Source organism: Ylistrum balloti, unplaced genomic scaffold, assembly GCF_031769215.1.
Source record: "Ylistrum balloti isolate Yb309-2 unplaced genomic scaffold, AGI_CSIRO_Ybal_v1 Utg369892, whole genome shotgun sequence".
Lineage (NCBI taxonomy): Eukaryota > Metazoa > Mollusca > Bivalvia > Pectinida > Pectinidae > Ylistrum > Ylistrum balloti.
The window spans coordinates 199,638-215,366 of NW_026782024.1; the positions used below are offsets into that span (position 1 = coordinate 199,638).

The following is a 15,729-nucleotide window of genomic DNA, read 5'->3' on the forward strand; positions in this document are numbered from 1 at the left end:
TAACATCCGGGTTCTGTTGCCTGGACAACAAAGTAAAGCCATCTTGATAGCAAACGGAAAAAACAGTCCAGCCTACAGTTTTCGTCTCTAAACATACAAAATGGTAAGGGTTATTCTGTTGAAATGTCATATGCTGTAATGATATGCGCATTTATAAAGCTAATTAATTTATGCAACAGAAAAATGAAATGTGTTCGAACGATTTCTTTTCAAGAATATCCTTCAGTGTATGAAAAATTGTCCATCATTCAAGTTATATTTTTGATTATTTGTGCCTTGTGATTGTGATCTCTTCTTTTTTGACGAATAGTAATTAACATTGCAGAAGATGAAAATATGGAAAAATGAACGAAATATTCAGTCGCACTCTTACATTCGAAAAATATAGGATTCTCGTCAGCAAAGTACTCTTGTAGAAAAAATGGTAGTACTAGCACTGACTTATATATCTTACTTTTCTACAACTATTTGTTTAGTAGGAATCTATCATGATTTAATACTTGGTAAACGACAGTTTCCTTTTGATGCGACTTGTTCGGGAAATAGGTTCATAGGCCTTGTATTTTCAAAACCAATGGTTTTACATCCATGTCATAAGGACATGTGAAAGTTAGTTTTTCTACTGTTTATCACATGAAAATTCTTTTAAAGTCTTCCACCATATACTATGATATAGGTTTTACTAGTGTGATCATTCTTGCTTGAATGAAGTAAGGTCCTGAAATGAACATAGTGTTTTTGTCCTTCAGATTCTGTCATTATTCAGTACAAGGCACTTTATGGTAAAATGTTATGCGTTTTATTGATTGGATGTTTTATACACTTCCAGTAACATTTCTGGGCTATCCCATTATTCACAGTCGGTTTCCAGTATCTGGTTTGACCACTCATTTTATTCGTTAAACCTCTCTCAAAAGTTTATAACATAACGTGATAGTTTAGAAAGACACATGTGATGGTAGAGAAAAATGTCTCACTCTAAACAACAAGCAAAACTTTAACCTTGTTCCACTCAGTCAGTCCATCAGTAAATTCATCAGAATACATGAACCATCTTGATTGCATTCATATTTTATATGTTCCCATCTGCGAAGGCAAGCTTCCCCCACCAAAATTCTGTGGATTTCTTCAGTACATTAGGTTGTCATTTGGATAGTGGCTGACATTGACATTATAACATTTTTTTCAACCACGTTCAATTCATGTGGGAAGTCATTCTTATTTTCAGATGACACAAGTGAATTTTGAATGTGAATATATGTAAAATCAAAGACAAAACTAAAAACTTTATAAATCATAAGTCCAGAAGGTACATTCCAAAGATAGAAGATTTTGTTTTACTTCATATTTGTAGTTTTGTACTTTTATTGTCCCATCATCCACCATATACCATTCTGTTGTGTCAGGTCTGTAAGTCTTACAGACATTCACATGATGACTCAAAAATTGCAGAAAGGTATTATAAATAAACGTTTTCTATCTTCAGCCTCCTAAAAAGAAGAAGAGTGGGAAAAAAGGAAAGAAAGGGAAAAAGTCTGGAAAGGCAAAAACACCAACAGTCATAGATGGAATCTCAACAGAGGAAATGTCTAAGGAACAGGTGAGAATGTGCTTTAAATATTGAAGATCAAAGAGGTGTGATGTTTGTTACATTAGGAGATGAACAGCATAAATACTTAATTAAAATCATTTGAATTTATGATAGTATTAGAGAAATAATTTACTGTCAAGAATTTCAGTTGACGCTTTCAAACACAAAGAACATCTACTGGTGTCATATAATTTTTCAGTTGCAATTTTCAGTCTGTATTTTACACCTGACATATAGTTGTCAATCTTACTTGAACATGAAGGAACAAAAAATTCTACTCAGCAAATGTCATCAGAGAACTAATTTGAACATAACAAGGAACATAATAGGATTCCCCTGAAAATGTTTTCTATGTTGATTTTCCTGGGAATCCCAAAGACTTCTAAAAATCCAAGAAAATCAGCTCTTAGTATGATTTTCATAGATGCAGAGAATGACTATTCTGTCTGCCTTGATATAAACATAATGAAATAATGAATGCACATAAAAATTGGAAAATTGTTGATTTTGAAATATTTTAAATTGAAATATTTTACATTTAGCTGGAGGAACATATTGTACGTCTCCGTGAAGAATTGGACAGGGAACGTGAAGAAAGAAATTACTTTCAGCTAGAGCGAGACAAAGTTAACACTTTTTGGGAAATTACAAAAAGACAATTGGAGGAAAAGAAAGCAGAACTGCGTAATAAAGACAGAGAAATGGAAGATGGTGAAGAAAGACATCAAATAGAAATCAAGGTAGAATTATTGTTCTTGCTGAAACTAGTGAAATGTTCTGTAGGACTGGAAATAAACTTATCAGGAATGTGTATAATGATAGGAATTAACTTATAACTTGGCAAGTGGTACAACAGATCTTATTTTTGATAACTTCTGACTATTTGGTGACAGTTCGATTTGGCTATATAAACAGTGTAATATAAACATGTTATTATTTTTCTTAAACAGGTTTATAAACAGAAAGTAAAGCATTTATTATATGAGCACCAGAACAATATATCAGAACTGAAGGCAGAAAGTGTATGTGCCATCAAGTTAGCCCAGGATGATCATAGGTCTAGTGAGAATGAGTTACGGAAAGACAAGCGAGGCCTCAAAGTGGAGCTTAAGGAGCGTGAACTTTCTCATGAAGATTACATTAAAAATTTGAAAAAGGTTTGTGTATGAACAACATGAAACTCATTTTTGTTAACTCCCAGCTTTATGTCTATATGTAAGTAATTGTAAGTAATGAAGTTTTGTATTCCTTTAAACTATCCCTATGTACAGTTTATTTTTCTGTTAATAAAGTAAATTTATGAATATATTACAATAATGATATTTGTTGTAGAAATGCAAATTCAGTATAAAAGTATATAACTATTAGACATTTCTCCTCAGAAACATGATGAAGTTGTAACACAACTGAGGGCAGACTTTGAAAGACAGTCTCGAGAAATTGAAGCCAAATATGAAAAAAAGATGCGAACTCTTCGGGATGAGTTAGATCTCAGAAGAAAAACAGAAATTCATGAGATTGAAGAGAGAAAGAATGGTCAAATTAATGAACTCATGAGAACACATGAAAGGGCGTTTAGTGATATAAAGAACTACTACAACGATATCACGCTCAACAACTTAGCTCTCATCAACACACTCAAGGTAGGGTATTATAGTGACCATCTATGTAATCAGTGGTGTGTATGTTCAACATTCATAAAGCACATTTTAAGATTCTAGCTCTTCAGTAATTTAATGATTCGTTCCTAGATAATGTAAAAGTTACAATGATAATATACAAGTTATACCTCATTTGGAAAATTGTGATTGATTTAATCTATACAGGAGCAAGTAGAGGAAATGAAGAAGAAGGAAGAAAGAATGGAGAAGAGGATGGCAGAAGTAATCCCAGAGAACACTCGTCTACGGGAACAGTTGGAGAAGGCAAACGGAGAGGTGGATGATCTGAGGAAGCAATTAGCTAACTATGAGAAGGACAAGGAGACTTTGAGGGTAATTATAGAAATACATGTTTTATTTTCTCAATGAAGTAATTGTCTAATAAACATTATCATGATGTCAAAACTTTCATTATAATTAGGTTGTGTTAGACAGTTGACATAGGACATGTTTTTTTTAGAAATAAAGAAATAAAGGGATCAATAATATGTCATATTGCAATCCTAGATGACCAAGGCCAGACTGAGAGTAACAGAGGATGACTTCAAAGCTATGAAGTGGGAACATGAGGTGCTCGAGCAGAGGTTTGAAAAGGTGAATAGATTTAATTGTTTGAAATCATTGATAAAAGCCATAAGGCAGACTATTGAATTGTAGGATTAATGAAAATATTACAGATGAAATACAAAGTTTTATATTAAAAAGATATTGCATGTTTTTTTCTTATGACAAATAACAATTTTGTCATTGTCACATCTATCAGAAAATCAAAGGGTAAGGTGTGGCATAAGAAATAATAAATAGTTATCTCATAGATTTTTTATAGAGTTCAGGAAAGTGGAACACATAATTAGCAGAATATCTTTTTCTTCTGCTAAACCAGATTTGAATACTTTGGTCATAGTTTTCATATGAATTACATATCAAAATATTCTTCCTACTCATAAAATTGAAAGAAATACATTTAACAGCATGTTAATTTCTTAACATTGAAATTAAAGATAAAAAAAAGCCACACACACACATAAACTGAAAAAAAGGCAAAAACTCAGTAGATTCAGGTATGTTGCCTCAGGATCCAAGAATGTGGACATGGATTTTATGGCACTTCACCAAGCGCTATCACCGAATCATTCTCATTATTAAAAAAAAAATTCTCAATTGTTCAGATATTTTTGTGAAAGAGTTCTGGTCCATCTAAAGGTCAAAAGTAGATGTAATGTTAACTAATTCAGCTTTTACCAATTAACAGACTCAAGGTGAAAGAGATGACTTGTATAAGAAGTTTGTGAAAGCCATCCATGAAGTACAACAGAAGAGTAACTTTAAGAACCTGCTGCTGGAGAAGAAACTGGGGGCCCTGGCTGACACTTTGGAGAAGAAGGAGGCACAGCTGAATGAAGTGTTATCTGCCTCTAACCTCGACCCTACAGCACTCACTGTGGTCACACGCAAACTTGAGGTAGCTATAATTTGCGAGACCTACATGTTTATTTACACAGGAATTTTTCTATAATTGTTTTATCACAACTACAAATGGAACTTTTGACTTGATTTCAGTATCACTTGACAATGTATACATATTATTTTTATTACAGGATGTGCTGGATTCCAAGAACAGTGCTATCAAAGACCTGCAATATGAGTTGGCAAGGGTATGCAAGGTATGTAAAGCTGCTTGTATACTGGTATTGAAAGATTTCATAAAAATGTCAATGCCATAATTTTCATTGTTTTCATTATGTGACAGATGATATTTGTTTTAGATAGTGTTTGTTTCACTAACTAGGTAATTGCTTGACATCATTTAATTTTATTAAATAAAACAGATGCAATTTAACAGGATTAATGATATTTTCCATTTTCACATTAATTATATTGATATATTGAAACTTGACAATTTGTAAGATAACTCTATATATTGAAAGATATTTGCATTCTGCTTACTTTCACATTTGTCCATTTGATCATAATGCTTTTGTGCTGTAAGCTCTTTTGAGTTGTTTCCCTTTGACTTGAATTCAACAAAGTCTAAATCACATTAAAAGTATTATTACGGCATAAAATGGAATGGGCCAGTAGAATGTATCAATACAGGACTTGGAAGTCTTTGTTGAAGACCACTAGAAAGCAGAATTATATCCGAATGTATTTTATGATAAATAACACTGGACAAACTGGTCTAACTGATGTGAACACCCAAAGAATCCTATTTCACCCAAACAAAAGTATAAGTATAGTTCATGTGTTTTTTTTTTTTTCCATTAATAAAGGCTCACAATGACTTGCTGAGAACATACGAGGCAAAACTGATGCAGTTTGGTATACCTACAGAAGAACTGGGCTTCAAACCACTAGAAAGTACTGTTGGAGGGCAAGCATTAGGCCAGGGACCTGCTGGACTGGTGTCTGCCCCATCGTAGCATTCACTTCACATATTCTGAACATTCCAAAAACGTTTTGTGTCTCTCCGTCCATTTGAAATCATGCAGGCTTTAAATTACCTAAATTATTTAAGAAAATTCATAAAGGAATCATTTCATTTGTACAATGAAAATTATTGAAGTTTTGAAAAATCCACTGACAACATAGACTTTCATTGTCAAAAATTCTCGTTATGAATGCATAACTGTTTAAAGTCAGAATTTGCTGAGGGAAGGAGATTATTTTAAGGAACAAACTTTCATGGATATGGTCTCAAAAAATGATGGATTATTTTGTATATGGTTGAAGGAGCAGCTAGTGTGAACTTATCTGCGCTGGTCTGTCTGTATACTACAAAGAGAACATGACTTACATATCCTTGTGACTGAAAACAAGTCACTCAGAAAACAATTTGTTATAAAACAACCATTATTTATTAAGGCTTTATTTTGTAAATACTTTTTGTACAGCCACCGATCATTTAATTATCTGTGATAGCTACACTGTAAATGTACATAGTAAAATAACTAGTAATCCAATGTTTACTGTACAAAAAAAAAATTAAAAAAATATGCTGAACTAAGTGATTGCTTTATGTTTCAGTTGAACTTCTGAAAGGAATTAGTTGTCTGTACTTCTGTGTAATGAAGGTATTTCAACCCAGTCACTTTTCTGTCAATCTGATTAATTAGTCCCCAACTTTGGAATGGGGAGGGGACTTTTTTTTTGTTTTTTTTTTTTTTTTTGTGTGTTTTTTTTTTTTATATCTGCCTGTCCTTCAGATATCTTGTCTGGGCTCAGTCTTCCACACTACTTTTCTGAAACTTCATACTTTGGGTATGGGTACACCTTGGTAAAACAGTATGTCATGTATCCAACAAAGGTCAGTCTGATCTACATTTTGACCTTTGATTACATCTGTGTTGTGAATGGCTTTGCCTTGTGTTTTGACCTTAAGATACTTCAGATTTATTTTTACGATACTGTATTTTCAATTTCCAATAACAATAATATTTAATATACTGTTGACCAGATTTTTACCAGATTGTACCAAGGAATGGGTGAAACCATAAATTCAAATTAGTACCATTGTCATAGTGAATAAAACCCAACAAACAAACAAATTTATATAAAGTTACAAAGATAGCTATAAACGTACAGAATCTTGATTAAACTCCATTTGATAAAAGGATGGTAAGTGTAACGAAAGTCCTTATTTTTGAGAATGTAGTTAACACCAGACTGTCTTATCCTACCCTCATGGTAGGAGTAAGGGCTACCAATATTCTTCAAAACAATTACCTTGACTCTTTGGTCATAATATTAGATGAGGGCTACGGACTCGGTTCAAATGAAAGACCCCTGAGATTCAATGTGTGAAAGATTTAAACAGTTTCTCTATAACCAAGATTCCCAGGTTCAAACTGTTGGACTTGTAGCATGGTTGGATGAGTGATATTGGCCTACTTCCAAGGGATATTGACCTACTTCCAAGGTTACATTGGCTGAATGTGTAAAGTATCTCTTGCAGAAGGTTATCACAAGTTTAATGGGGTTGATTCTATAAAAGATACATAATTATTATTTGTAATCAATAATCCTCTAAACAGACCTGGTCGTGTCCATATCTACCTAAAGCATAACAAGTTCTCCGGTCCCAGTGATTTCACACTCCAGAGCTCTGATATTTTTTTAATTTATTTTTGATGATGAATTTTAATAGACCAAATGTTGTTACAGAACAGTCTATTTGACTTATTTAATAGACCAAAAATAACATGGCTGTGGTTTTTCTCACGTCCCGTGGTCATTAAAAATTCAACTGCTGATTCTTAAAACTGGTCACATTACACAATGTAATGATAAAAATCTTTACCCAATTGCTCTCACAAACTTAAAATAGCTCCCGTGAATCCAAGAACTCTTTACCGCCATTACTCAATATAGCTCCAATGAATTTAAGAAATCCCTACCTCCATTACTTAGAATAGCTCCCATGAATCCTAGAAAACCCTGCCTCCATTACATGAAATGGTACCAGTTAATGAAGAAATCTTGACCACTATTATATCAATGAGGTCCCTGTGAATACTATAAATCACAGCCTCCATTTCTTAATAAAGAAATCATAACTTTTATTACTAAAAATGGCAACATTTATCTTAATCTCCGTTTCCTTAAAAGCGGTTCCCTTAATTAGGAATCCTTAACTTCCTTTACTTGACAATTATTACAAGCAATGTTTTTATTATGGTTTTTTTTTTCAAACTGCTTCCTACATTACAAGAACACCAGACAGCATACACAGTCGCTTTCACACAAAATCCAGATCATCATCATCATCATCATCATCATCATTCCACACATTCATACTGGTATGTAATTACGGGTATGTATGATTACCTCATTTTCATTTCAAAATTACACACATCCATAATGTCAATAGTGTCACTCATATTACACACACATCCACACACTTACCTTCACACATATACAAACACACATCATAAATACATGTACACACATTTCAGAAAAAGGGGGAGATAAGTATAGCCAAGGCGGGAAGAGAAAGAGAAAGAAATTAGAGAGGAACGGTTTCATGGTATATATTAAAATGGACAAAACAGTGAGCTAATCGGGCGAAACCAGGGTTAAAAAGAAACATAAAAAAGTATTCAAAGTTGCTAACTAGAACCAAAATCATAAATTTGAAGCATTTATATAAGGGTTATTTGTAATGTTAATATTGATAATAACAAAAATGAAACAAAAGATATTGGGATTACATCATAATTCCAACTGATATTTCCATTTTCTCCAACATTTTCAAAATATCCTTTAATCAGCTGTCATCTATTGTTATTTACAAATTTTTGAACCAGGAAATTATCTTTTTTAAAATCGATGAGTGCATTGAGTATTAGGGATTTGCTGAGGCATCTAGTTTTGTAGATCTATTTTTTTTATATATGTATAACTCTAAACTGGAATCGCTGTAGTTTTGAAATATTAGCGACTGAAAAAGGACTCTAAATATCTTGGCCCATCTTTCTGCATCAAAGTCAAAATCCTGGTTTCACTTTCTGATCCCAGTTGGAGTGATAATGTATTTATAAAAATCTCTTGATCCTCTTAAACTCATGAATTACCTGGAATCTTAATCTGCATTAATTCAAGTACTTGAGACGTTACTCTCTAATTTTTCTAAGAATAGATGTCGTGAATACCAGAAATTGACGTCTTTCCTCTTTAAAGACAAATTCAAATTGGAAGCTCTAGTTGTTATAGATCTGACGGATACTGATGAATACAATCAAATGGATTAGTAATCAATCGCATTAAGACAGGTCCAAAACAAAGAAGTGTGTCTGCCTGAAGAATAAATCGTACAAGGAACAAACAAAATAACAAAAGCAAGAACATACCTACATATCATCATAATCATAATCCAAACTCAAATTCAATAAAACTAGGCAAAATATGAACAAAAAAAAAAGATTTACATGGTGGCGTCTGGAAAGCGCAAGGAGAATAAGTCCTTGTGTTACGGAAGAGTAAGCGTCTTCTGCTTTATCGATGACGTCTGCCATGTAAATCCTGGTCAATTCAAGTCAGTAATGGCTGGTTTTCACAGGAAAACAAGGTACGCAACAACTCGGAACACGGCGGCAAATTAACGAGCATCAAACGCTCCATTTTTCATATCGCACAAAGACATAGAATATTTCTCAATGAGATCACAGTGGCCATTGTAAACTTTCCCCATAATTTTCATCAACCTGCTTCTTTTAAACCTGAGATTGTCCCTGAGCTGATGAATTCTCGTGATAAAGGGGACATGTCCTTGAATATCGAATCAACTGAAACACTATAGGTTAGGGATGTACGCTTGTTGCTATCCAGAAATGGAAATTTCAACGGAGGGAAATTGAAAGCAACACTCTTATCATACATTTGGAGGAAATCTGACGGTTTTGTTGTAGGCAAAGATCGTGATAAGCGGCTGTTGTAGAAGTCTGTCGTGTCATTGATATCCAATTCTGGTGGATATATACGATGGACATGGTCAATAAAGACACGTCATCAATGTATCTGATAGTGAAATTAAACGACTTTTCCAGGTCTTTGTGACCTGTTTTGATAAGCTCTTCGAGAAATTCAACCTCGTACGAAAACAAAAACACGCCAGCCAACAGTAGATAAGTAGGCCGATACTATTTTCAGATAACTTTATTATCCAAAATGATGGAGGTCTGAAAACAAAAACATAAAATCAACTATCTGTTGGTAAGACATAAGTAATAGACTAACAAGTAAATACATAATCCTCTAAACAGAGGGACAGTTAAGTATCCATATGTATGCCAATGGTCTGTTGGAAGATCGTGCCACCAAACTCGACGAATATGTTTTCAACTAGAAACTAGAAGATTGTAATTTCGTTCTCAATATATTTTTTATTTGATTTGGACGTGTTTTTAACGAAATACGCCTCAGTATAGTTCATAACCGTTTATTTGTATCGCCATACATTTCAGTGTTTTGTTAAATTCGATGAAACTGGGGCAAATTATAAACAAAAGAAAGATTTGCTCGCAAACCACCAGGTATTCCGGAAGAGGAAGAATCTTTTTCTTCATCGACGACACCCGCCATATAAATGTTCATAGCAATAAAGAAGTACATGTGTAATTAAATCTGTATCGTGTAAAGCGATAAATACTACACAATTTACCCCGGAAGTTGTTGGCCAACAGTTTGATGTGCGTTTCACCTATATTTAACGTTTACCTCGATCGTTTCCTCCAGGATGATAGCTAACCATTCAAGCAATGTGTATATTACATAGCTAGACTCTAGACTGTAAAACGTATTTATTTGTGTTACCCGGGAAAAAAATATGAGAAATTAGACCCCTTCCGAAACACAACATTTCCTGTCTAATATCAATAACACTTGAACGCAATATGCAAATGACCAAATATCATTCTCCTGTGACTTTCGGCCACTTAAAAAGTCATTTAAAGATTTGAGCAAAATTGATCCCTGTTACATCGAAAAAGGTACAAAGTCATTGAAATGATAAAACCTGATAATTTTCAAATTTGGCCCCCACCGAGAATCGTGGTTACGTTACAAATGTTTAGGACGGTAGATTCAGGACGATTTATATATATATATATATATATTATCTGCACAATTGATGACCATTGAGTTAGAAGAGGATTTGTTCAGAGACATATATTCTCTTTTCTTATTGTGCTTTCTCTTTAGATATCAAATTCAAACTTTTTTCGACAGTGAAGGCCGAACTACGCGAACATACGAGTAATCGTTTACACAGTAACGTGTTGGGAGTTTCCAACCATTCGACAATTTCTTTGTTATGTCATTTTACATTTATAAATAGGTGATCACACCACTCCTGACGCCACTGCTAAAACTGATACTTATTTACAGATTTACTTCAAGATATTGTATGGCTTATTGCCAGCCGGAACTTGGAGTTATGATGATATAAAGATAAACATACCTGTAACAGGATTACAAACTAAAACTGATAACCGTGACGACAACACAAATCTGTCCTATATTTGAACACAATTAACACAGTCAATGTACGGAGTCCAGCAATAATGACGTTCATTGTTAATATCCCACTTGTAATCCTGTCGACATCACAAAAATGTTAACATTTTCCCATTTTCACAAAATGATATAACTAGGTAATATTAATCATTTATTTTTTAAATTTTTACAATAAGGTAACCTAGCATGATACTATACATGAGTGTTTTCCTGTTTCTGCTAGACAATGTAACTAGGTAATAGTAACCAGTAGTGTTACTCACTTCTAGTCAATGTAACTAGGTGATAGTAACCACTAGTGTAACTCTCTACTAGTCAACGTAATTAGGTAACAGTAACCACTAGTGTTACTCTCTACTAGTCAACGTAACTAGGTTATAGTAACCACTAGTGTTACTCTCTACTAGTCAACGTAACTAGGTTATAGTAACCACTATTGTTACTCACTACTAGTAAATGTAACTTGATAATATTTGCCACTACTGTTACTATACTAGTCAACGTAACTAGATAATAGTAACCACTAGTGTTACTCTCTACTAATCAATGTAACTAGGTAACAGTAACCACTAGCGTAACTTTCAACTAGTTAATATAACCAGGTAATATTAGCCACTAGTGTTACCCTTCTTTTCATTGTAACTAGGTAAACTAACCAGTAGCGTTACAAAATTACTGATCGCCTTATATATTGGTAAACCATGATAAAAGGCGAAGATGGGCCATAATTTAATCTTAGTCTACCGAGAGGTAAACCCGATGACATGTTTGTCAAGTTATGATACGGGAGCACTTTAAATATAAACAGCTTCTGTGTGTTATTTGTCACGTTTTGAAAACTGTGGTACATGTCACGTAAACCTGTTTACTGATATTTTTAATTTCTGGACATTGTGGTAAGGGGATGTTACATTTGATTATAGGTTATTAAGTATAGAGCACATTTAGGTGTTGTTTGTTTGTTTGTTTGTTTGATTTCTGGTTATTGTGGATAAGTGGATGTTACATTTAATTTTAGGTTATTAAGTATAGAGCACATTTAGGTGTTGTTTGTTTGTTTGTTTGTTTGTTTGATTTCTGGTTATGTGGATAAGTGGATGTTACATTTAATTTTAGGTTATTAAGTATAGAGCACATTGTTTGTTTGTACGTTTGTTTGTTTCTGTGTTTATAGTCTATTTTAGTTCATTTAGAGCTATCCAGGGCAATTGTGGTAAAGTGTTTTGTCCAAGGACACAATGTAACTTGCAGAGAAACACAAACTACTTCCGAATATGTATGGATTATGTGTGTCACATTTAACTCATATGATACATATAACTAATATTAGGGTTTAAAATGATTGGTTTACTGTTATTGTGGATGTGTATACTACACGTATGGTTACGTGTTATTGTGGATGTGTATACTACACGTATGGTTACGTGTTATTGTGGATGTGTATACTACACGTATGGTTACGTGTTATTGTGGATGTGAATACTACACGTTTGGTTACGTGTTATTGTGGATGTGCATACTACACGTTTGGTTACGTGTTATTGTGGATGTGTATACTACACGTTTGGTTACGGGTTATTGTGGATGTGCATACTACACGTATGGTTACGGGTTATTGTGGATGTGCATACTACACGTATGGTTACGTGTTATTGTGGATGTGTATACTACACGTTTGGTTACGGGTTATTGTGGATGTGCATACTACACGTATGGTTACGTGTTATTGTGGATGTGCATACTGCACGTTTGGTTACGTGTTATTGTGGATGTGTATACTACACGTTTGGTTACGTGTTATTGTGGATGTGTATACTACACGTATGGTTACGTGTTATTGTGGATGTGTATACTACACGTATGGTTACGTGTTATTGTGGATGTGTATACTACACGTATGGTTACGTGTTATTGTGGATGTGTATACTACACGTATGGTTACGTGTTATTGTGGATGTGCATACTACACGTTTGGTTACGTGTTATTGTGGATGTGCATACTACACGTTTGGTTACGTGTTATTGTGGATGTGCATACTACACGTATGGTTACGGGTTATTGTGGATGTGCATACTACACGTTTGGTTACGGGTTATTGTGGATGTGCATACTACACGTTTGGTTACGGGTTATTGTGGATGTGCATACTACACGTTTGGTTACTGTTATTGTGGATGTGCATACTGCACGTTTGGTTACGGGTTATTGTGGATGTGCATACTGCACGTTTGGTTACGTGTTATTGTGGATGTGTATACTACACATTTGGTTACGGGTTATTGTGGATGTGTATTTTACACGTTTGGTTACGGGTTATTGTGGATGTGTATACTACACGTTTGGTTACGTGTTATTGTGGATGTGAATACTACACGTTTGGTTACTTGTTGTTGTGGATGTGTATACTACACGTATGGTTATGGGCTATTGTGGATGTGTATACTACACGTTTGGTTACGTGTTATTGTGGATGTGAATACTACACGTTTGGTTACTTGTTGTTGTGGATGTGTATACTACACGTTTGGTTATGGGCTATTGTGGCTGTGTATACTACACGTATGGTTATGGGTTATTGTGGATGTATTTATGATTGATGAATTTGTATGTCATCGTTAATTATGGGTTATGTGAATTAATCAGAAGTTGTCATGATAAGGGTATTCGTTGTTATTAAGAGCTGCCATTGGTTACGTATATAGACATAATAATTCCACAAGCCTACGTCACTACACCACAACCCTAAGTCACTCCACAACTCTACGTCACTCCACAACTCTACGTCAATCCACAACTCTACGTCACTCCACAACTCTACGTCACTCCACAACCCTACGATCGGAGATCAGAAGGGGATATTGTTAATGGCTCAATTCGTTCGTCTGTCTGTCTGTCGTCCCTTTTTTGTTAACAATTCCTCTAAGACTTCTTCCAGTGTTTCCTTCCCCGAAGAAAGCAATTGTGTGTGATTACTTTTCAATGTTTCAATTTTATTTTCGCCCTATCAGTATATACACTCGTATGAAATAGTCTCCAACAATATTTGTCATGATAAACATGGGACGAACCAGTGTTGCGTACATAGGTATGAGATGATAAATCATCATTTTTCTATCTAAGTCAATAATTTAACATTCTGCATATGAACAAAACATGACGGGGAGAAATAATATTGCTCTTAGTACATTGTTAAGGGTCAATTTGGGTTAGGTTTATGTCACCATAAATGACAAGCTCTTACGGGTGGATATAAAGTTTTAAACAATATATCATACATGAGATGTTTTGTTAATATAAATAGTGCAGAATGTCTCCTGTCCTTGGTAACAAAAACTCGAGACAAAGACACTATCAACTTCTAGGTCGATATTCAGATAACTAGGCCACTTATCTAAAAATACACAGTATGTTTTTGACCCAGAAGATAAGGAGGGGACTACCTTTGTGAACTCATGATATCAAAACAATTAATAACATACGACATCTTAAATCTGTAGCCTCAAGACAGATGTGGAACTCAAGTTTATCTCTGAGTTCAACAAGCGGATAACATGTACTACATTTAAATTTCCGATCAATGTCCTACCCCATCATTGTGTCTGATCTGATGAGTATTTCTTTTAATGAAAAAGACTGCGTGTCAGTTTCCACATAATCTAAACACGGTCGCTAGATCTGTGTCGTAAAATTTTTTCGAATCATGTGGTGCTCACCCTGTCTATATATCGTATACACTCGGTATCTGAAACTATTAGCTGTTACATTTATAAATCCTCGCTTGTTCAATGAATGCATTAAAATTAAAGAAATGATAATTTTCATTGTTTGGATAGTGCAATATACTCCATACATTGTGGACGAACCGATCTCAAAATTTCTACATTGTGCATTATTCTAATATCAAACTCTCTACATTGTGTATCGTTCTAATATCAAACTCTCTATATTGTGTATCGTTCTAATATCAAACTCTCTATATTGTGCATTATTCTGATATCAAACTAATATCAAACTCTCTATATTGTGTATCGTTCTAATATCAAACTCTCTACATTGTGTATCGTTCTAATATCAAACTCTCTACATTGTGTATCGTTCTAATATCAAACTCTCTACATTGTGCATCGTTCTAATATCAAATTCTCTACATTGTGTATCGTTCTAATATCAAATTCTCTACATTGTGCATCGTTCTAATATCAAACTAATATCAAACTCTCTACATTGAGCATCATTCTAATATCAAACTCTCTATATTGTGTATCGTTCTAATATCAAACTCTCTACATTGTGTATCGTTCTAATATCAAACTCTCTACATTGTGCATCATTCTAATATCCTAATATCAAACTCTCTACATTGTGCATCATTCTGACATCAAACTCTCTACATTGTGTATCGATCTAATATCAAACTCCCTACATTGTGCATCGTTCTAATATCAAACTCTCTACATTGTGTA

At 34.0% G+C, this 15,729-nt stretch overlaps 1 protein-coding gene across 1 annotated transcript; it reads left to right on the plus strand.

Moving 5' to 3' along the window:
• The first annotated feature begins 24 nt into the window (after positions 1-24).
• On the plus strand, positions 25-6,210 carry LOC132546502 (dynein regulatory complex subunit 4-like). The gene is made up of 10 exons (XM_060210220.1): positions 25-103; positions 1,487-1,600; positions 2,134-2,331; positions 2,542-2,748; positions 2,974-3,234; positions 3,418-3,585; positions 3,760-3,846; positions 4,505-4,714; positions 4,851-4,916; positions 5,526-6,210. Exons 1-10 carry the CDS (start codon positions 101-103, stop codon positions 5,673-5,675), a joined length of 1,464 nt encoding a protein of 487 aa, XP_060066203.1. The 5' UTR covers positions 25-100; the 3' UTR covers positions 5,676-6,210.
• The last annotated feature ends 9,519 nt before the right edge of the window (positions 6,211-15,729 follow it).

Coding starts and splice junctions, on each gene's coding strand:
- LOC132546502 (XM_060210220.1), top strand. Junction 2,749..2,973: donor ACATTAAAAATTTGAAAAAG/GTTTGTGTATGA, acceptor ATTTCTCCTCAG/AAACATGATGAAGTTGTAAC. Junction 4,917..5,525: donor AGTTGGCAAGGGTATGCAAG/GTATGTAAAGCT, acceptor CCATTAATAAAG/GCTCACAATGACTTGCTGAG.